The 23258-nt window shown below is 40.2% G+C and overlaps 1 protein-coding gene across 3 annotated transcripts; it reads left to right on the plus strand.

Annotated features, from left to right (window-relative positions):
• Window positions 1–1698: 1698 nt before the first annotated feature.
• On the plus strand, window positions 1699–23258 carry LOC104456311 (probable aldo-keto reductase 2). 3 transcript variants are annotated; one of them, XM_039301086.1, is made up of 5 exons: window positions 1699–2007; window positions 2128–2328; window positions 22162–22334; window positions 22416–22518; window positions 22911–23258. In XM_039301086.1, exons 1-5 carry the CDS (start codon window positions 1783–1785, stop codon window positions 23232–23234), a joined length of 1026 nt encoding a protein of 341 aa, XP_039157020.1. In that variant the 5' UTR covers window positions 1699–1782; the 3' UTR covers window positions 23235–23258. The 3 variants fall into 3 exon arrangements, with proteins under 3 accessions (XP_039157020.1, XP_039157021.1, XP_010069386.2); XM_039301087.1 differs by lacking the exon at window positions 22162–22334 and adding an exon at window positions 2972–3144 and having other exon boundaries at window positions 1701–2007; XM_010071084.3 differs by lacking the exons at window positions 22162–22334; window positions 22416–22518; window positions 22911–23258 and adding exons at window positions 2972–3144; window positions 3225–3327; window positions 4373–4930 and having other exon boundaries at window positions 1711–2007.

The raw sequence follows: 23258 nt of genomic DNA on the forward strand, positions 1-23258 counted from the left end.
TTGTAATAAATTTACCTCAAACTAATTTTTTTACTGTAAAAAATCTCAAACTGGTATATTTGTAGCAAATTTACTTAGTGTTAAATTATATTAATATTATGAAAAATCGTAAACTAGTACATTTATGACAAACGAAAGATAAAATCCTAAATCAATAAACTTGTCAACTATTATGTGTTATTCAACTAGTAATTTGACAATAAAATTTAACGGAAATTAACGGATGGTTAATTTGTCAAAGATGTATCAAGACGGGATTTTGGGTAGCAAATGTACGAGTTTTTCATGGTATTAAACTCTATTGCATATGATCAAAAGTCCTAATTTCTACTCTTTTTGTCGGCCTAATACCTTAAAAAACCTCCGACTTCAACTCTTATCCTAATCCTATCTTTTGTCTTATAAGACCTCTAACTTTAGATCCTATCCCAATTCCACCCTAATTATTCTTCTGATAGAAAACCCCATATTTTAGTTCTAGTCCCGATCTTATCTAAACATTTGTTGTCTCATAAAATCCCTCAAATTTAGGTCCAGTACCAATTCCACCATAAACGTTGTTTTGTCTTATAAAAAGAATTCTAGCTTTAGGTCCAATTTCATTTTCACTCTATTTTTTTTTTATCCCATGAAAGATTACCAACTTTTACTTGAGTCCCGAATCCGCTCTCCATTAACCCTCCATCAAAATTGCCCTTAGTGATATTGTGCTCGGTTTTTGATCTTTTGTGCTTGGAAATATTCCATCTCTCTCAAACAACTTGTGCTTGGGAGTTTTCCATCTCACGATGTCAATAGGAAATTTTGCACGAAGGGTTAATGGTGGCAGATATGTGATTCAAGTAAAAATTTATAATTTGTTCATGAGACTGTAAAAATTTTATTGTAAAATTGAGAGTGGACAGGTTTTTCATAAGACAAGAAAATGTTTAAGGTAGAATTGGTATGTTACTTAAAATTGAGGGTTTTTTATGGGATAAAAAAAGTTAATGATACCCACCTTGCGGTAGACGCGTTGGTTCACGTCCTGCCCCCTCATTCGGGAGGGGAGGGGTTTGAAACTCCTCTCCCTATTGCGTGACTAAAGTGGAGTGCCGTGGGAGGTGGATCCTCGCACTAGTGCTCTCCTTGGTTTACGTCACCGGCTGCCGGTTATACGGTGGTTCCAAGGTTAACAAAAAAAAGAAGAAGTTAATGATTGAATTGTGAATAACTATAAAATTAGTGATTTTTTTTATGAGATAAAAGGTAAAATTAGGAAAAAAGCTAAAGTTGAAGAGTTTTTTTAGGTATTAGACCTATTTTTGTTAATCATATGACATCAACATTATCTTTTTTTTTTTATAGTTCTTTTTCAATTGGCTGTTTGATCGGTTTTATTTTATTTTTATTCTAATTTTTACTTTCGAATTTTTTTTCTTAACTCATTTCAGGCGTACATTTGATACTAAATTGTTCCTAGGTAGAGATTCGAAACCGCACCTCTTGTTCTCACGTGGGAAGAGTGCCTTCTCGCTTTTCATGAATTGAAAGAGAGATCAGTGACACATCTCATTAGTTCAATTGACGTGAGCACGTGCGTCCTCCGTACGTGGGAAGGGTCGTCACTGGTGGCTGAATTGACGCAAGCACGTGCGTCTTGGTAGCTACTACCGCTCCCCTCCTACTCCTACTCTTCGTAACTACTGCCGCTCCCCTCTTATAAATCTCGGCTCGCCCGACGCCTTCGCTATCGTCTCGGTGCAGTGCAGGGAACGAGCGAGCTCGAGCTAGACGACGGCAATGGCGGCATCGACGACGACGGTGAGGAGGATCAAGCTGGGGTCGCAGGGCCTGGAGGTGACGGCGCAGGGGCTGGGCTGCATGGGTATGTCCGCCTTCTACGGCCCTCCCAAGTCCGACCCCGACATGATCGCCCTCATCCACCACGCCGTCGGCTCCGGCGTCACCTTCCTCGACACCTCCGACGTCTACGGCCCCCACACCAACGAAATCCTCCTCGGAAAGGTCGGTTCTCTCAGTCTCTCTTTTGCCTCCGCATGAATTATATACGGGATTTAGCTTCATCGAGCAGTGTGCTCCGATCCTGCGCCTTGGTTTTCTGATTTCGGGGTTGATTTTGAGCAGGCACTGAAGGGAGGGGTGAGGCAGAAGGTGGAATTGGCGACCAAGTTCGGAATGAACTTCGCGGACGGGAAGAGGGAAATCCGGGGCGATCCGGCGTACGTGAGGGCTGCTTGCGAGGCCAGCTTGAAGCGGCTCGACATCGATTGCATCGACCTCTACTACCAACACCGCATCGACACTCGCGTCCCCATCGAAGTCACTGTATGGATCCCTCATCAAACCTTTACCTCTCTTAAGACATTCTCCGAGTGATCAGTTGCTAAATTAGATTGGTGTTGATGATGCATCATCATCAAGATATCGTTAAATGAGACTTGAGTTCAGATGATAGCAGAGTTCAAGATGCGGCACGGTGTTGTTCAAGGGATTGTGGAATTTAGTAGTTTATACTGACTGAGTTTTTGTTTTATGGGTCAACAAGCATGAAAATTATTTGAATTCTTTATTTGAGATGAAAGTGCTCCAGGGTTCATCCTGATTTATATCTGAGAATCACATTTGAAGTTGTTCCTGGACTTTCTGCGGAGACATTTGGTTCTTGACATGTCATTGTGAATTATGACAAGTACTTGGAATACTTCTTTAATTTGCCTTCTTCTGTAATAGATTAGAGAGATCCACCTCCGTTAACGCAATACCTTGTGACTTTCTTGTTGCATTGAGATGCACAAAGATTGACTATTTTTTGCTGGGAGCTACCTAGTCAAATTGTAATGTTTGAGAAGTCAGGGAACACAAACTATTCAGGCATCAGGACACAAGAAAAACTAATGATGTTCAATAATTTCTGGACTTAACATGTAAGATCTTGACGATTGTTGTTTTTTCATGTGAATATGCACAGATTGGAGAGCTAAAGAAGCTCGTTGAAGAGGGTAAGATCAAGTACATTGGTTTATCCGAGGCGTCTGCGTCAACAATCAGAAGAGCACATGCTGTTCATCCCATCACAGCGGTGCAATTGGAGTGGTCGCTGTGGTCAAGAGATGTGGAGGCAGAGATCATTCCCACGTGCAGGTAGGATATCACTGTTAATTTGTTTATGCAGTAACAACATCTTTCTTCTGACTCTGCTCTTCCTTTAAAATGTTGACTAGGGAGCTTGGCATTGGAATTGTTGCCTACAGTCCTCTTGGACGAGGATTCTTTTCTGTTGGCTCCAAGTTGGTGGAGAATCTCTCCAAGGATGACTTCAGACAGGTCTGTTCTGCTGGTTAACATAATTAGATGCTCACAGCGACTGTCATTCCCATTGAAGTGTTGGAAACCTGTTCTTATGCTATAAAGAAAAAGTATCTGGATGGTATGAATAAAACTTTATGACACAAACGTTTCATATTCTTATTCGAACCAGCACTCGCCAATCATCCCACCTCTCGTGATTCTAGATAAATTTAAAAATCACAAGTAATGGCTTTAATGAGCCTGAAAGGGGCAGTTTCCCGGATTCTCGTGCTTTTGGGAATGAATAAATATAGGTTTATTTGTAAGTGGCTCCGTTTCCCAGCTTTCCCACCATTTGCTAATCACTATCCTTTCCCCACTTTCCACCCACCCTTTTTCTCTCACATCTCTTCACAAGATTAGCGATATTTGCTCAAAATAACCGACACCAGTATCAGGCCTTGGCCTCCGTCCTTTTTTTTTTTCTCATCTTTCTTCACAAGATAAATTATATCTTGACACAACCATTTCTTGAGTGAGGACTCCCTAACACCCTTCTTATGAGAGTTTTGGGATCAAGTTCCCATCTGACATAAAGCCAATTGTGTATTACTCCCCGCAATTAGTGTTTGACTAGCGATGGTGCTGGGCAAGTGAAGTAGCTATTTTTCTTTGTAGCTAAAAGAGCTTTGCGTCTGATAACATTCTTCTACACGTCATCTACCTTTTGTGATTTTTTTTTCTTATGTGTGACTAATGTTACCATCACACGTACAAAACTTAGATTGTCGAGTTTGTTTCTGTTTTCACATCCTACATCAAACCCATCAGCCTTGTGTGGTAGTTGCTAGATCACTTTGCTTGACGTTTCTAATGCTTATGATTTGGGGCTAGATTTTTTAATCATTTCAAGATAATCTATAACTGTGCACTTCTAAATGCTTATTATGTCAAGTAACAAGGCAATCTGTTGGCATGCATTGCGATCACTTTTGCACCTGTTGCTGTAGAATTTGGCCTTAAAAGGAAAATGATGGTTGCTCATATGCTTTCTGCTGAGACATTGCTCTATGTTATGCAGTACCTACCAAGGTTCCAGCCAGAGAACTTGGCTCACAACACGAAGTTATTCGACCGAGTGAATGAAATTGCACAAAGAAAGGGATGCACCCCATCGCAGTTAGCCCTCGCCTGGGTACACCACCAGGGTGATGATGTTTGCCCAATTCCCGGCACGACCAAGATTGAGAATTTCAACCAGAACATTGGAGCTCTGTCAGTGAAGCTTACACTGGAAGAGATGGCGGAGCTCGAATCGATTGCTTCTGCGGACAATGTCAAGGGTGGCAGGTATGATGGAAACCTCTCTACATGGGAAAACTCCGACACTCCACCCCTTTCTTCTTGGAAACCTGCCTAGAAACATGTCTACTTCTGTTGCTGCGTCTTTAATATGCAGAGTTTGTGCATTTGCCGCTGAAGTAATTGAGGCTATGTTGTGTGGCTGTTATAAGTATGTGTAATAAGAGTGACTGTTTTCGTTTTGTACAACACGTGACATTCACTATGAGAAGATTATGGATATGTACTAAGCTTACTGGGGAAAGATCACTCAATAAACACGAGAGCGAGTTGAATACGAACTGAGCCTGCCGTGCCGACTTTATTGGGGTGACTTTTACAATATGAGAAATTGGGATTTTGAAGAATTCAAACTCAGTCGTACATACTAAGTGATGCTTTATTCTCCTCCAACCATGAGTTCAATACTAACACCGTGTGCAACATACTCTTAAAGACTGGATGCTACACATAGATACAGGCAGAAGTACAGCGCAAGTGCCATAACGCAAGTGCCATAACTTGGCACGGAGGGACACTTAAGTGCCATAACTTTAAAATGGTACACTTGAGTGCCAGTTTTAAAGTTAAATGGGACACTTAAGTGCCACTCCGGCGAAAATCCGGCCAAACGGCTGACGTGGCGACTTTCCGGCGAGTTTGGTCCAAAACGGCGTCGTTTTGCACGCTGACGTGGCGGAGAAAATGCAAAAACGACGCCGTTTCGTGTTTATGTATAAATAATAATATAAAAATTAATTAAATTAAATTTAAAATTAATTTTATTTAAAATATTCAAAAATTTTAAAAATTTTAAAGAAATATTTAAAAATTAAGAAAAATTAAAAATTAAAAAAAAAAAAAAAAGGTGGGGAGGTCGAAGGGGCAGCTGAGGGCGAGCCTCGCCGCCTCCCCGCCGTCGCCGGGAAGGATCGACGACGGAGTGGGGAGGGTCGGCCGACCGGCGGCGAGGGCTCGCAGACCCTCCCGTCGGTCGGCCGGGGGCCGGCGACCCCGACCCGACCCTCCCCCTCCGTCGCCGGCCCTTCCCAAGCAACGGCGGGGAGGCGGGCGGCGGCGCGGGCTCGACCCTCGGCCGCCCCTTCGACCTCCCCCCTCCCCTTTTTTTTCTTAATTTTTTAAAATTTTTAAATTTTTCTTAATTTTTTAAAATTTTAAAATTTTTCTTAATTTTTAATTTTTTGAATATTTTAAATAAAATTAATTTTAAATCTAATTTAATTAATTTTTATATTATTATTTACACGTAGACACAAAACGGCGTCGTTTTGCATTTTCTTCGCCACGTCGCCGTGCAAAACGACGCCGTTTTGAATTGAACTCTCCGGAAAATGGCCACGTCAGCCATTTGACCGGATTTTCGCCGGAGTGGCACTTAAGTGTCTAATTTTACTCCGATATTGGCACTCAAGTGTACCATTTTAAAGTTATGGCACTTAAGTGTCCATCCGTGCCAAGTTATGGCACTCTAGGTGTCCTAACCTCCATAGATACAATGCTTCGCTTTGTGTTTGGTTTGGTAGCAAAGTAAAGGAACAGTAAAATGTTACCGGATTTTCTCGCGAAAACAAAGTTTGGGATAAAATGCTGGCGCGGTTGATATGAGTGTCGAGGAAATCGAAGGTTTTTTGTTCAAGTTTCACCACCTACGGTTCATGAGCATTTATGTAGCTCGATACCTTTGCTCATGCCTCTGCATTATTATAAAACAGTCGGAGATATTGCGCAAGTTTCCTAAAATTAAAAACGACAATTCTATTGTTTTTTATTTGGAGTTAGAGTGGAGCAATGTCGTTTTGTTTTGGTTTAGGAAAATAATGCAAATAGTCATTGAACTTTGGTCTAATGTGTTATGTTCTTACTGAACTTTTAATTTATTTAGTATGTTGTCAAACTTTTTATACATGTTTAATTTAGATCCTAGGCTAGATAAATCCAACGATGCTGTGTTTGGTCGTTCGAACATCTTTGCTGTATGGGATAATGAATGGATAAAAATCCAATTTAATATTTCTTGACGTCTGCATATAGCATGATTCAAAATAAATCTTTTTTTTTTTAAATGAGTGTTTGATTTGTATAATTAAAATTAAAAATAAAGCATGGAAGTCGTGAATACTATTCATCCTTTCGCAATCTTCATCGATATTAAACACCCCCGTTCCATGTGACTTCAAGGACGCTCTCTCCTTCGCAACGCCCCTTTCGCTGCCCTTGATCAACTTGATGGATTACGCTCGCTCTACCTTTGACTTCGCCACATTGAGAGGCCCTTGGGTTTGAGTTCTCCGCTGGTCTAGCCATCTTTACTTTGAATGCCTTTTCCTGTGATGAATCCATCCCCTTCGACGAGTGCGAATACTGCGTTGATTCCCTGTCACCGTGCCCCGACTTGTTCAGTCGCTTCAACAGCTTCCCCCGAGACAGCGTGCGGATCCGGTTTATGAGTGGTAGCACCATCGGTGTTACTCGCTCCGAGTGACGTGGTTGAAGAGCTCTATCACCTTGGCTGCCGCCTCTTTCGGATCATCTTCTTCACAGAGAAGATGTCCAGCTTTGATTGGGATCACAAAGTTCCCTACTAAAATGGAGTTAAGTGACATAAGAGAGAGGCAGGGCTGACGGGCTCCGACGCCACTTTTCCGAGGCAGCCAAAGGTGGTAAGCAGCTTGTCACTGATAGGAGGAACGGTGGCCCTTAGAGTTTGCTCAGGTCGTTGTGGCGAGGGCTTCCCTAGGTATCTTCGTGATACTCATGCTCTAAGTTTGTGGTGGTCATTTTAGCGAGAAAAATTGGAACAAGAGAGAGATGATGGTGGCACTAGTAAAAAATGAGGATAAGCCATCAACAAGCGTAGGAGTGGGGGAAAAACTTGTATCCCTTATTTTTTCAATTTTCCAAATTTCACATATCCTATCTAGATCTATATCACTTTCTAGATCGGATTTGTTATCTAGACTATATCTAAATTTCACTAACATCGGGACCCTAAGAGTGCCAAAAGTTTGCATAGAAAGACACTTAAGTGTCAAAAGTTACGAAAATAACACTTAAGTGCCAAAATTGGAACAAAATGGATCACTTAGGCCCTGCATGGTAAAAAGTGTTTATGTTCCCAGGAACACAAATTTTTTTTTTTTGTTCCTAGGAAAAAAATAAATAAAAACGCGTTTATTTACGTTTTTGTTTCAAAATTATTTTTTTGTTCCCTTAAAACACATCCGGGAACGGAAACAAGAAACAAAAAAAAAAAAAAAGTTGTTTCTTACTTCTGGAACAAATTTAGAAACGCTTTTTTTTCTCTCTTCCATTTTCTTCTCTCTTTTTTCTTTGGCCGTACGCTGTCGAAGGCTGGCGACCTCGCCAGAGCGTCGCCGGCCCCCGGCAAGGCCGAGCGTCGCTAGCACTGGTGAGGGTCGGCCTCGCCTTCGACCTCGCCTTGCCCAGCCTACGGCGAGGCTCGGCCTCGTCGGGGGCCGGCAAGCCTCGCCGTGGCTGGGCGAGGCCGCCGGCCCTCGTCGGCCGGTCGCCGGCCATGGCCGAGGCGGCGACCGGCCAAAAGAAGGAAAAAGAAAAAGCAAAAAGAAAAAAAGGAAAAATAAATAAGAAAAATAAGAAAGAAAATAGAAAAAATAAAATAAAAATATTAAAAATTAAAAGAAATAAAAAAATTATACAAATTTACCAAGCGTGTTTATATTCTTTTTATATTTATAGAACAGATTTACCAAATGCATTTTTTGTTCAAAAATCGTTCCCCAACGAAATACTTTTTCTACTGTTTCCAGAAATAATTTTTAAACAGAAATATTATCAAATGCACCCTTAAGTGCTAATCCGGTCAAAATGTTGACATGGCAATTTTCCAGCAAAACAAGTGTAAAACGGTGTCGTTTTGGTGCTGACATGGAAAAATTTAATACAAAAATTAATTAAATGAAATTTAAAACTAAATTTAATTAAAACATTTAAAAATAAAAATACAAAAATTTTAAAAAGGAGAGAGGCGGTGGAGGGCTGAGCCCTTGCCGCTAGGAAGGGTCGGAGATAGAGGGGGGAGGGTTAGCCAGGGTTGTTGGGCCCTAAGCCAGGGGCCGGCGACCTCGGCCAACCGGCGGCGAGGGCCCGCGAGCCTCGCCTTGTTTTGGGGCAAGGGTCGCGGCCCTTGCCTAGTTGAGCCAAGGGCTGTCGACCCTCGCCAGATCCGGGCGAGGGCCGCAACCCTTACTAGATATGGGTGAGGGCTTGTGAGCCCTCGCCGCGCCGATCGATCGGGGTGGTCGGCCTCTCGGTTAGGCTCGCGACCCCGGTAGACCCTCTCCCCTCCGTCGTTGACCCTTCCCGGCGAGGGCTCAGCCCTTAACTGCCTCTCTCTCTCTCTCTCTCTCTCTCTCTCTCTCTCTCTCTCTATATATATATATATATATATATATATATAAATTTTTATGATTTTTTTAATACTTGTATTTGTATTTTTAAATGTTTTAAATAAATTTAGTTTTACATTTAATTTAATTTAATTTACATTATTTTTTTACTATATTAGCACCAAAACGACGTCATTTTTGCATTGTCTAGCTACGTCAACGTGCAAAATGACGCCGTTTTGCACTTACTTCGCCAGAAATTGTGTACGTCAGAGCCATGGTTTCGTTTGTAATAATATCCGTTCCATGTGCTTAATAGGTGAATTTAGTGCTAAGAAGGTCTCTTCACATCATGATAGATCTAGAAATACTAGAAGAACCTATTTCTCTTACTGTATCTCCGTTTTTTTCAACCCCTTCAGATTTTCGTGTTTTAAATGCTTCTAAGATATACTATCTCTATGAAATCTCTCTTAGCGATGAAACCAAAATCTCTGAAACTTAACTTTCCCTGATGAACTCATATTCTGCTTTTGCTAAACCCACCTCATCCTTTTCTCCCATCTGCTCCATTCGCTAACTTATTCACTAAACTCCAAAGGAAGTAAAGGAATACGTTCAGTCCTCCAAGTTCGACCAACATCCTATTCTCACCATTGAAAATGAGTACTTTGTTACTCTCCAGATTCCTCCAGAGTTTTCTAGGCAATAGATTAAAAAATGATAGTCTCATGTCCATTATGGAGTTGTTCGTCTTGCTCTTACTTTTCATGGTTGCAAGGGCTTGCCAGTTGTGGCAAGAATAGCGTTATTGGATACTAGATTTCTAGAGTACTAGTATACTTGTATTGGTACTGTCCAAACCACTTTAAATGCTGGAACAATCTTTGTGACTTTGTATCCAAATTTCAATATTGCTTTTTCAAATCCACAGTTACTCTCTTTTTTGAAAGTCTAAATTCAGCTCATTGGAGCACCTCAGACAACTGATTCTGTTGTTGCAACACTACACTACCAGATGGTTTATCAAGTGCAGAACTATGCTCTTGACTTGAATTTCCACAATGAAAATGAAGATGCTTTATTTATCTCCATGCAAAATGATCATGCATCCTGCATTCATGTTCCTAGACATATCCCAAAGGAAAAGTTGGCCAAGCTTCTTCTAGAGACTTGGATCACTAACTATGAAAAGTTACATAAGAATAACAAGCATTTCTAGTCTTCAAACTCTGAATTTGTCAGAAAGAAAGATGGAACCGTTTCCATCAAATTTGGCAAAGAAAAGGAAGAAAGTCTTTCTATCTTCCAAATCCTCTTTATGATCGAACCATGTGTTCCTAAGTCAATTTCTGAGCCAGATCCAAAAAAGCTTGTTCAATACTTCAAAAGTGATTAACATCATGTCCATTACTACAAAGACCAGTATGGTCACTGTTTCTAGGATCCTTTTTGTCAATGTTCTTATTGCACAAACTCTCCCGACGAGATAGACCCATATGCAAGACCTCGACGGAAGCATAAGAAGCCAAAAGATCCTATGTACCAAAGGTACTTGAATGGATATCTCTCCGTTGATACTCTTGGTGAGTGTGATAAATTCTAGTTTATGGTTTCCTATACACTAACTCCATCACCAGAGTTCATTACTCCACCAATATCACCAAGTCCATCACCATCACCTCCTCCATCTCCAAAAAAAAAAAAAAAAAAAACTAGCTATTTTCCCATTTTATAAGCCAATCTTAAAGTGAGCAAAGGAACATTCCTACCCACTTGAGGCTCCAGCAAAAACACCACCAAGTTCTTCCATAGCCATGTTCCATGAGACATATTTTCCCCCTTTTGTTTGAGAAAGTTCCAAACTCTCGTTTCCTGCTCCAAAAGAATTCATCGATCCATAAGGTAGATATCAACTTGCCCCTAAGATACCCGCCCCCACTGATGTGGATGAACATGGAAGACATAAAATGACTCCTGTTGTTGAAGCTGTCCTAAATTGGCAATCGAAAATCTTTTAGCATATAACAATGCATTCAAAGCAATTAATTCGAAGATTGTAAATGTGTAACAAGATTTTTGAAATATGATGAAACCATCAAGAAGATGCTTTCAAATTTCCAAAAGAGGCTTCATGCCTTGGAATCTGGATAACATTTAAGGTGTCATCATCTCGAAAGTCCTAAGGTGGAAATAGAAAATCTCAAAAGGCAAATCCAACTCCTTGAAAAAGGAAGATTCAATCCATTTCCAACTACTTTACAGACAGAGCATCCCCCTCTTCCACTAGCCCAGAATACGTCTATCTTTGTTGCTATCACAGATGTTCTTATCAGGCAAGATAAGACAAATGTGGCTGAAATGCGAAATCTTCTCAAAGAACTGGACTGAATAAGAAAAGAAAAGGGAAAAGAGAAGATGCCTAAAGAATCCTCGCTTGTCATAAGGGAAAAGCCAGATCAATTGATGCTGTCGAATCCATTAGAATCTTTCCGAAGAGATTTGGGTAATCAGGAATCACAGTCACAGTCTGATCTTGTTACTCAACAGCCTGATCGTGTTACTCAATAGCTTGATCCTGTCATTCTAATAGATCAGATTCTATTTCTAACAGAACTAGTTTTTCCAAACATCTTTGATACTGAATCAAATTCGGTATCCCTGTCGTCCTCCTCATCCTTCTCAATCCCTACCATTGATTCCTTCCCTATTGTACTAGTAATTTTGATCAATATTCATGATCAATCATCCAGACCAAGATATGGAATCAAACCATTATGAACTAGAGGTTGTTCAGCCAAACAATCCCTCCCAGCACGTGTATTTTGCATCAAAATAGTTTTTTTTTTACCATTGATGACGTTCCCTATTACAAATGGCCAGAAAGACTTGAAGAATTTCATACTTGGTTAAATGCCCAAGCCCTTACCAACCAGGATAAGTATGATGTCATTTTTGATTTTGTCACAAGGTTTATAGGTAGCCTCAAACATTGGTGGCAATCTGTGTTAGAACAAGACCGGCTTCAATTTTTACTCTCACTTGATTTTGGTCATGCCATTACCCTTCTCTATCATTTCTTTGTGGGAAAACCTTATGACCTCCAAGAGCTTAAAAGAAGGGAATTTTTCGAAAGAAGATGTTGCTTTTTCTAGAAAAAAACATCTTGATAAATATTATCGAGAAATGTTTAAGCTCTTCTATGGTATTGGAGCTAATCCAAACCTGAAACACGTCTTCTTGACTTCCATCCTCAAAGAATTGTCTCAATAGGTGGAGAGAACTTTTCTCAGCAAACAAAGAAGGATTCAGGATATTCCGTTAGGAGAAATCTAACAAGAAATTCATTTGTGCCTTGAAGAATTGTGTATCAAATGCCAAATGATCCAGACTTATGTCGACGATAACGGAGAACTTGATATAGCATGTTCTCGCTAAAAGCTAAAGATTAAATGTTCCAAGCGAGATTGTGATGGTTCTTGCGGAAAATTTTCCAGAAAAAAGAAGCACTTCAAGAAGCTCTGGATAAAGAAATCCAGGCATGGCTCTAAGCACTTTCGAAGAAAGAAGAAATGGCGATACCTACGCAAAAGGAAAGATTGATCAGGCCACAAGAAGTCAAATCAATGCTTCATCTGCAATTAGAAAAGACATTTTGCCAAAAATTATCCCCAAGCGAGAAAATGTCAAAATCATCTGATACATCATATAAAGAATGAAACAAGTAATTCTCTTGAAAATGATAATATCAAATCTTTATTCTCTGAGGATGAAGAACCATCTGAATAAACTCTTTGTGTCATCCCTTATTACGAAACTTCTAGTGAAATTGATTCTGATTCAAATCCTGAATATATTTTTCACATATCTCTCACTTCTTCAGAATAAAGCACTAACATATTTTCAAGCTAAATTCATTGTCCCCATTTCCTTGTGAAAATCTTCACTTCAAAGTTTGCCAAGCCTATCACTGTCATTGCTCTCATAGATATTGGAGCAAGTTCTTCAATCTTAGACACCAAAGTTCTTCTTGAAGAATATTGGACTTCTTGTGTTTGATATTTCAATTCTATCTCAGGAGATACTTTTTCTACGAATATAAAAACTACCTTAGTAATCATCTAATTTTTTCCATAGTGTTCCATAACCATAAAAATCTCTGGTTCCAGTCTTCCTAATAAGGATTTGATCATTGGCTGGGATATCATGACTCAAATTTCTCAACTTCGTATCATTTCTAGAAAATGTCTTAAGTATAAGGACTAATTCTCTGAATTCGTCAATATCCAAAGACTTTTTTACATCCAAATGAGCCTGCTAGACCCCATCATGTAAAAGTTGTTAAAATCATGTTTGGAATTTCATTTTGAATTCACTCAAAAATGTTCTCACCCTCTATGGGAAAATCTAGAGTTCTTTGTTCGCCTTCCTTTAAAAAAAAATGAGGATATCAATCCAACCAAGGTGAGTTACATGGGAATGAAGTCATAACACCTGGTTTTAGCTCAAAGGGAATGTTCGGAACTATTGCAGCAATGCCTTATTGAAATCTCCAATTCTGAATGGGCTTGTGAAGCTTTTTATGTCAACAAGCGTGCCGAATAAAATAGAGGAAATATGAGAATGGTAATTAACCATCAGCCTCTTAACCTTTTTTTCTAAGATGATAAATTCCCTTTACTCTCCAGAAATTCCCTCTTTACTGGATTATCCAAAGCCCACATTTACTCTAAATTCGATCTCAAAGCCAAATTTTGGCAATTGGGCATCCATCCTGAATACAGACCCAATATAGGGTTCTGTATCATGAACCAATATTTCCAATGGAGAGTTCTTCATTTTGGTGGCACTATCCCTATTCCAAAAGGCCATGTGTCGAATTTTCCAACTAATTCTGTCAAGTGCAGCAATATACATCGACGATATCCTGCTCTACAGTCTTAATGAGCAATCACATTACCAACTTCTTAAACAGTTTGTAGAAATTGTGAAAAAGCATGGGATCACACTTTCTCAAAGAAAGATGAACATTGTCTAGATAGAAATTGAATTTTTTGGTATGCACCTTAACAAAGGTACGTATTATCCAGTGCCGCATATTGCTCATGAATTGTTGAAATTTCCTGAGGAAAATTTCACAACAAAGCAAGTTTAGTAATTTCTTGGAATAATTAATTATCTCAGAGACTTCGTTCCAAACATTGCAGAACTGCTGATTTCATTGAAATCGATGCTGAAAAAGAATCCCCCACCTTGGAGAAAATCTCAGACTAAAGTAGTCGCTGAACTTAATGAGATTATGCAGACTCTTCCTCTGTTTCAAATCCCATCAACAAGGAAGAGAATTCTCTAGACTGACGCCAGTAATGAATACTGGGTAGCCATCCTGTTTGAAGAAATTGATAGTAAGAGACATCTGTGTGCCTACAAAAGTGGAAAGTTTTCTCAAGCTGAAATGCATTATTATTCCACTTTCAAAGAAATCTCGGTGATGAAAAATGGAATAAAAAAGTTCGAATTCCATCTCATTGGCCATCACTTCTTGGTAAAATTGGATATCCTTAGATGATCAAGTTCAAACAGAAGCAGGTTTCGAATTCTCAACTGCTTCAATGGGTTGAATGATTTTCAAAATACTCTTTTGAAACAAAACATATTGCCGGAAAGAAAAATGTGCTTGCTGACTTCTTGTCAAGACCAAAAGCACCAGCGGAAATCAACATATACATCATGAGGCATGCTTTTCATATTCTTTATCATGAGGCGATATTACTAGGAGATTGTGGAACAAATCCAGAATGACTGCCTTATTGAAAATCTGGATAATCTCATGTGGCAATTCCACACAGATCTGTTTAGATTTAATGGAGGTTCGATTCTTTATCATTTTGGATTAAATTCAGACTATCCGTTCATACATCCTTTAATCTGGAAGGAAGATGATTTCCCTGACCAACTTCGATGGTTATTATGGTACTTAATCAATAAGTATTGAATAGCTATCGAAATTCCAACCAGAAGATTCATTACCAACCTCACTTGGATATTTAGACTCGGCAGATGAAACATTGAAAAAGAGAGTGACAGAAATCTCATAGATTTCCTTAATTGGTTTTATCCCTCTACTAACTGGAAATACCTCTTGCAGAAAGAGTTGAGAACCACACAACTAAACCCTGAGGTCCATACTATTTTGTTTTTTCGACAACCATGGGCTTTTGTCACAAATAATGGTAGCAGTAGCAATGCCCCCCAAATTATAGGTACCACATCCTATAAACCTTAACCTCACAGTGTAGAAGCTCGGATTCACAAATCTTATTTTGGAACATGTTGGTTGCTGCGAGCACCAGTATCGAGAACTCCAAAGGATTTTGTACTAGGAAAATAAAACCATTCCTAAAGATGCATGGAACTATAATGTACCCACTGTATGAGATTATTATAGTCTCACACTAGAAGTCAAGGAAGCACTCGAAAAATTCAGACAAGTTACATCATCATAGGAGCATGAAATGGTAGACACAGATAACATCGCATAGTCTTCTCAAGACTCCTATGTCAAATGGGGAGGTCCTCTTTCCCAAGACCCCTATGACCAAGAAACTTTGTTCTTATCTCAAAGCATTGACACATCCTACTATACTCAGTCATCCAATTGATCTCAGCCAAGCATTCCTGCCAACACTACAGGCTCCTCTTAGAATCAAGCGAAAGCATCCTCGTTAAATCAAATTCTCTCACCAGATTCACTTGTAGGACTTGAGAAAAAAATATGAAGAACAGCTTATGGCAATGCATAGTTCGGATGACTCAGACTATGACTATAATGCTCGCGATGGACAAGACTACTGACCGTACAAGTCACTGTAGCAGTAGGCTAGGGAAATCACTATTCATTGTCATTGTTCATACCGTGCGAATAATCCCCTACGTCTCTATTTGTTTCAAGATCCATGAGTATGGTCCTTGTTTGTGTGTGACCTCTTATTGCCTATAAAAGACAAGAATGATGTAATGTGTTGAGCAAAGTCCCTTGAAATAAAGTGAGTATTTTGTGTAAAACTCTCTATGGCTTTCTAAACTTCTCTTCTTCTCCAGTCTGGTAGGATCCTCTGAGAAATGTAGTTCGGATAGTTAGAAATGTTACAATCCTGGTTCTATATGAGTGTTTCTAGGCTCTGAACTAAAGGGAAGAGTGGTTTTTTGCTAAAATGCTGTCTCTGAAGGGCTTGAACGGAAGAGGTTCGCCTACTGTGGGGTATGCCAACTTTTGGCACTTGAAATGATCTTTTGCCGAATTTCACGTTACTCTAAACATCGGATATGATCAAACTTTTAATATCAATGTTTTATCTAGCCCATCAAAGGCCGTCTTATGAGATAGGATGCAATGATATAATCTATGAATTAGATCAAACATTCATTAAAAGTTTAAGAACGATATTTCATTTTTTGATTGTTAGGATGCACGAGTAAGTTATGTTAAAACAATCCCATAATATATTGATAGCTTTGAAATAAGGCTTTCTCTTGGTGATGACAAAGATCCATATGGAGAAATTAATGGGAGGGTTTATTTGGCCTAACTAAATGGGAGGCTATATCAGTGGGAGGTTTTTAATTGTAACCTTGTGCTTAGTATTTGTATTTTAGTAAAGGATTTTGTTAGCATAATAGTTTTTGAGTTATTGTGAGAATAACAACTTATTATGAGTTACAAAATTTTCTCTTTCTTTTTTTCTTCACTTCCTTCTCCTTCCTCGAGCCAGTCATCACTAGTGATTGGCAAGAGGCAAGGTTGGTGGGGACCTTGCTGGTCTTGAGGAAGCTTGACCATGGTTAGGCAACCTTGCTCATGGCTAGGCGACCTCGCCTAGGCCGCCAACTGGGCTGGTGAGGGTTGACCCTCAACGGCCATGGGTGAGGACAAAGGCCGCTAGGTGGGCTTGCGAGGCTCGCCCTTATTGAATTTGGCGAGAGTTGAGTCTCATTGGCCATGGGCAAGGTCAAAGGCCGCGACCTTACGTGGTCTTTGGCGAGGCTTGCCAAAGGTTGGGCAAGGCTCACTGTCGTTGGACTGATGAGGGTCGAGCCTCGTCGGCCATGGGTGAGATTGCAACTTGCCCATGGCCGGCGAGGCAAGCCTAGGCCAAAGGCAGGCGAGACCTTGCCTAACCATGGCGAGGGTGGCCTCACCATTGTTGGGTGAGGCTCGCCCTTGCTAGTGGTGTGTGGGGGTAAGCCTTGCCATTGGTTGGCGAGGCTGACCTTGCTAGCTTGAGTAAAATAAAATATTATTAAAAGATTATCCACATCAATATTAGTTGGACGAGCGGTGCTGGTCGGCCAAAATTGCATAATGAATTGAATTGTATAATTGCAAAATGTTTAGGGTTGAATTGGCTAAAAAAAATTGTCTAAGTCTGAATTGGAAAAATTACAATAAGTTTATGATTGTTTTGGTACGTCCTCCCTATATGGGAAGGATTGTGACTAGGCTTCAATTGACGTAAGCAAGTGCATCTTCGAGCAGAGTGCTTTGATCCTGCACCTTGGTTTTCTGATTTCGAGGTTGATTTTGAGCAAGCACTGACAGGAGGGGTGAGGCAAAAGGTGGAATTGGTGACCAAGTTCGGAATCAGCTTCGTGAATGAGAAGAAAGAGGTCCAAGGCGATCCGGCGTACGTGAGGGCGGCCCACAAGGCCAGCTTGAAGCGACTCGACATCGATTGCTTCGACCTCTACTACCAGCACCGTATCGACACTCGCGTCCCCATCGAAGTCACTATATGGATCCCTTATCAAACTTTCACCTCGCTTGAGACTTTCTTCGAGCCATATGATTAGTTGCCAAATTAGATTGGTGTTGATGATGCATCATCATGTTGTTACAAGTTTGTTGAATTTTGTTAAATGACACTTAAGTTCAGCTAATAGTAGAGTTCAAGATGCGACACGGTGTTGTTCAAGGGGTTGTGGAATTTAGTAGTTTAATGGCTTGAGTTTTCGTTTTGTGGGCATCTTTTACAAGTTAAGGGTCAACAAGCATGAAAATAATTCGAAATCTTCCTTTGAGATGAAAGTGCTCTGGGTTCATCCTGATTTTTTTTTAGTAAGTAATTGTATTGAGCTTTGCCAACTATACAAGATGAAATCTTGGCACCAAAACTTGCACTCAGAATGACATGACGTCAAGGCGAGTAGAAGGCTGCCGAGATGAAAAACAGCATGCAACAAACGGTGTTGACACTTAAATTTTAGCGATCCAATCATTTATTTATTGTATAGAAAATTAGGGGTCAATTTTATCCCTGAAAAAAATATTAATTGCATATAGATTTAGGTGCATTTATTTTTAATTTAAATTTTTTGCATTTTATTGGATTGATGGTGGATGGATTCAAATTAATGGTTCTGAACTTTAAACTGACAAATCGGATTAAGCCCACGAATAGAACAAATTGGCACAAGCCCATATTTAAAAAAATTCTATTGCAATTTTTGAAAAATCAATAGAAAATATTCATTTTTGCAAAGGAAATCAAGTAGAGGTGTAGAAAATAAAAAGCGATATTACGTGCGAAAAAGAAATCTTTGTGGATGTTGATTTAAAAAGGAAATTAAAACTCTAATTTTTGGTCAATAAAAAAAGTTACTCGTGTAGGGTTTTGGGGACGCCGCACATGAGATACACAGCCAGTGGAGGGCGAAATTCGAAAAAATTTGGAGAGCAAACGTGAGGGGGCTTTTTCCTTCGGTTGATTGGAGTTGAGAATTCAAGAAAAAAAAGAAAGAATTCGTTCGTTTGTTTGTGAAAAAAGGCAGCAAAAGTGTGCAGAAAAAAAAGGAAGAGACAGAGACGGGACAGGGAAGAGTGATGTGAGAGAGAGACGTTGGAGTAGAATAAAAAAGAAAAAGAAAAAAGCAAAAACAGGGAAGACTGTTCACCATCCTCGCAAGCGCCTCAGCCGCTGTCGCCGATCCCTTTCGCCCGCACCGGCCCGCGACCTGCAGCCGCCGCGCTCCGCTCGCCGCCTCAGCCGAGCCGCCGACCATCACCGCTCGCTGCTCACAGTACCGCTGTCCCGATCTGCCCGCTCGAGCGTCCCTACGCCGGCAGATCTGAGCTGCTCGCCACTCCACCGCCGCGCGAGTTCCCGCACCGGTCCGCGCCTCCTCTGCTGCTCGTGCCGTGTCACCACCAGGGTTCCTCTCGCTTGCGAGCTCGCACCGCCGCCCCGCTGTGCTGATCCGCGACGACCCGACGCTCCGCTGCTGCTGCTGCTGTACCTGCGCAGGTCACCCCACCAGCACCACCGTTCGTCGCCCTGGCTGTAGGCGCGACGACTCGACACCGCCTCTGCTCAGTCACTCCTTCACCCGCTCCTGCTGCAGCACCAGTCGCTGCAACCTCCGCCGTCGCTCTTGCATCCGACCCGACGCCAGCAGCAACGATCCAGATCCGGCGCCTGCTGCAGCCACAGCCCGACGCCGCTCCTCTGCCCGCGACCCAAGACCGGACGCCCAGGTCCGACGCCCTGCAGCCCTCTCTGAGTGACTCCCGCGACTTCCCTCACCGGAGCAACCCACCACGTTGCTGCTTCGCTTGAAAAAAGAAAAGAAAAGAAAACAAAAAAGAAAAATCAATTGAGGTAATTTTTCCTTTTATTTATCTATCTTATTTTATTATTTTTGTTATTTAACTTTATTTGTTCTTTTTCAGTATAATTATTCCTTAGTGTAAGGATGAGATGTTCGACATGAAATAGCCTGTGAAATTTGTGATTGTCAGTCCGATTTTCACGCCTAAAATCTGACTTGCAATCACTTAAAAAAAATCGCTAATCCGATCTTCCACCCGAGATTCGATTCGCGATTTATGTGAAATTGACCAACTCGATTTCATGCGCGAGATATAATTCGTCAATTTGGATATCATCTTGCTCCAATTTGCTGTCGTGTCATTTAATTAAATTTGCTTTCATAAAAAAAAAATCAAAAAATGTAGGTTAGAATTAGGTTTATTCCCTATTTTAGGTTTACATATTTAGAATATGAATTTTATTTCGAATTTTAAAAAATAAAAAATCAAAAAAATCAAAAAAATCAAAAAATCAAAAATCAAATCAATTAATTTAGGTTGCTAGTTTTTTTTTTTTTTTTTTTTAAACTTGGATTGCATGTTTAATTGTTTGGCAATTATTAATTTCGAAATTAATAAAATAAAAACGCAACAAAAAATCATCATGCATAAGTCATAGAGAATTAGGGCATCTTTTATATGTCATTGCATATTAGGGTAAAATTGCTAATATTTTTCTTAATTTATTATAAGTTTAGGTATTTTCTTAGATAGATTGCATTTTAGGATTACTTGGGTTAGGATAATATTCTAGTTTAAATTAGGATTTGGCTTAACCTAATTCCTAATACAAATTGAATAGAATCTTAATTTAGTTAGATAATTTTCACATTTAATCTAATTTCGAATTTCATGAAAAATACAAAAAAAAAAGTCTTAGAATAAATTGGTTTTATTCTCTAGGATAAATTGCATTCTCTTTAAGGAAAAAAGAAAAAAATATCATGTGCATACCATATAAATTAGATTCATGAGATGCATACCATTTAGTGATGGTTGCTAGTTCATTTAATTAGAAATTGCATGTCATTAGAATTAGGTTATTTAGTTATATTGCATTGTATATTGCATGATTTTCATTAAATAAGTGAAAATAAAGAAATTGTGTGTTGATTAGAAATCATATCTAACGCTGTCGATGTGAATTCTAATCTAACATTGCAGATGCTTTCGTTGTTATGAGGTAAGTACTGCAATTTATTCATTATTTATCTGGGTGTTAAATTGGTGATTTGCGCACTCGTATGATCACCTCACATGTTAGGGAAATAAATTTAAAATCAATCCAAATTGCATGTAAAAACATTTTTGAAAATAAAAAGAAGTGGTACCGAAAGGGCATTAGAGAATCTAGCATAACTAAGTCTCCGAACTCATAAATCTCTAATTCGTAGGAGTGAAGTAAATCTCCCGTTACTTTATTTGAGTTTCTAATCGATCCACCAAAAATAGATTAATGACGACTCCTAACTGAAATATCGTTTGCATGTTAAGAACTTAAACCCAAGTTGCGAATTGGTATGGCTTCGGAGAGCCTGAGTTAGGTCTAGGCTTAACAATCTATTAGCCAAACCTAGGTGATTCACACATGAAAATTTGGTCGCGACAAATGGTAACAGCCACCACACAGCAAAGAAGAGCCAAACAACGGCCACCACCAGCAACCAAAGCAAAAACAAAAGGCAACCGAGGGATCAAACAGATGCAGCCGGATCACCCCAAGCACCAAACCAAAAAGGGAAAGGCACAGTTCAAGCGTCCCAGTTGAGAGAAGCCATGACCGACACGAACCAGGGGAGGAGGAATCTTCAGTGAAATAGCCAACCCCAAGGACCTCGGCGGTAGCTCAGCACAAGAATGTCCACCCTAGAAGGGTATCCAGTTAGAAGGAGATGGATGATGGAACAACCATTCTCAAGGATCGAACTCGCCGCTGAAATAGCAGCTACATGGAAATCAGCTTCGTAGATTTGATCAAGAATCACCTGAAGAGAAAACAATCGGATTAATGCCCCAGGCACGCTGGAGTATCCTGTTCCTCGCGGTACTATCGACATTTCTAAAAGTTAGAGCCTTATCCCAGACAACCCTAAGGAGATGGTTCTTCAGGGCCGGGATCGTAGGAGTTAGCTCTCTAAACAAAATATCATTCCTGTTCTTTCATATAATGTGACAGAGGGCTCCAAGGGGTTCATCCTGAATTTATATACAGGAATCACAGATAAAGTTGTTCCTGGACTTTATGTGGAGACATTTGATTCTTGACATATTGTGAAATATGACAAGTACTTGGAATACTTCTTTTATTTGCTCTCTTCTGTGAGAGATTCAGGAAATCTACCTCCGTTAACTCAATACCTTGTGACTTTTTTGTTGCATTGTGATGCATGATAATTGAGGGATCTAGACACATAAAAAGCTAATGCCATGCATAATTTTCTGGATCTTAACATGTAAGATCTTGATTTTGTTGTTTTGTCACGTGAATATGCATAGATCGGAGAGCTAAAGAAGCTCGTGGAAGAGGGTAAGATAAAGTACATCGGTTTATCCGAGGCCTCTGCATCAACAATCAGAAGAGCACATGCTGTTCATCCCATCACAGCGGTGCAATTGGAGTGGTCGCTTTGGTCAAGAGATGTGGAGGCAGAGATCGTTCCAACGTGCAGGTAGGATATCACTCTGTTAATTGTTTATGCAGCAACAACAGCTTCCTTCTGACTCTGCTTTTCCTTTAAAATGTTGACTAGGGAGCTTGGCATTGGAATTGTTGCCTACAGTCCTTTAGGACGAGGATTCTTTTCTGTTGGCTCCAAGTTGGTGGAGAATATCTCTAAGGATGACTTCAGACAGGTCTGTTCCTGCTTGTCAACATAATTAGATGCCAGTATCGGGCTTTGGCCCTCCGTCCTTTTTCATTCTCATCTTTCTTCACAAGATAAACTATATCTTGACACAACCATTTCTTGAGTAAGGACTCCTAGCACCCTTCTTATGAGAGTTTTGGCTCAAGTTCCCATCTGACATAAAGCCAATTGTGTATTACTCCCCGCCATTAGCGTTTGACTAGCGATGGTGCTGGGCAAGTGAAGTAGCTATTTTTTTTTTTGTAGCTAAAAGAGCTTTGCGTCTGATAATGTTCTTCTACACATCATCTACATTTCTGATTTTTATTTTATGTGTGACTAAGGAAAATGATAATTGCTCATATGCTCTCTGCTGAGACATTGCTCTATGTTATGCAGTATCTACCAAGGTTCCGGCCAGAGAACTTGGCTCACAACACGAAGTTATTTGACAGAGTGAATGGAATTGCGCAAAGAAAGGGATGCACCACATCGCAGTTAGCCCTCGCCTGGGTACACCACCAGGGTGATTATGTTTGCCCGATTCCTGGCACGACCAAGATCGAGAATTTCAACCAGAACACTGGAGCTCTGTCAGTGAAGCTTACACCGGAAGATATGGCCGAGCTTGAATCGATTGCTTCTGCAGACAATGTCAAGGGTGGCAGGTACGATGGAAGCTTGTCTACATGGGAAAACTCCGACACTCCACCCCTTTCTTAATAAAATTATGTGTTTTTCTAGTAA

Source organism: Eucalyptus grandis, chromosome 8 (assembly GCF_016545825.1).
Source record: "Eucalyptus grandis isolate ANBG69807.140 chromosome 8, ASM1654582v1, whole genome shotgun sequence".
NCBI classification, from domain to species: Eukaryota; Viridiplantae; Streptophyta; class Magnoliopsida; order Myrtales; family Myrtaceae; genus Eucalyptus; species Eucalyptus grandis.

Excerpts from the sequence above, each read along its gene's own strand:
- LOC104456311 (XM_010071084.3), top strand. The coding sequence starts at position 1,783 with ATGGCGGCATCGACGACGACGGTGAGGAGGATCAAGCTGGGGTCGCAG. Across the intron at positions 3,145-3,224 it reads GAGATCATTCCCACGTGCAG|GGAGCTTGGCATTGGAATTG; the intron begins GTAGGATATCAC and ends AATGTTGACTAG. Across the intron at positions 3,328-4,372 it reads CCAAGGATGACTTCAGACAG|TACCTACCAAGGTTCCAGCC; the intron begins GTCTGTTCTGCT and ends TATGTTATGCAG.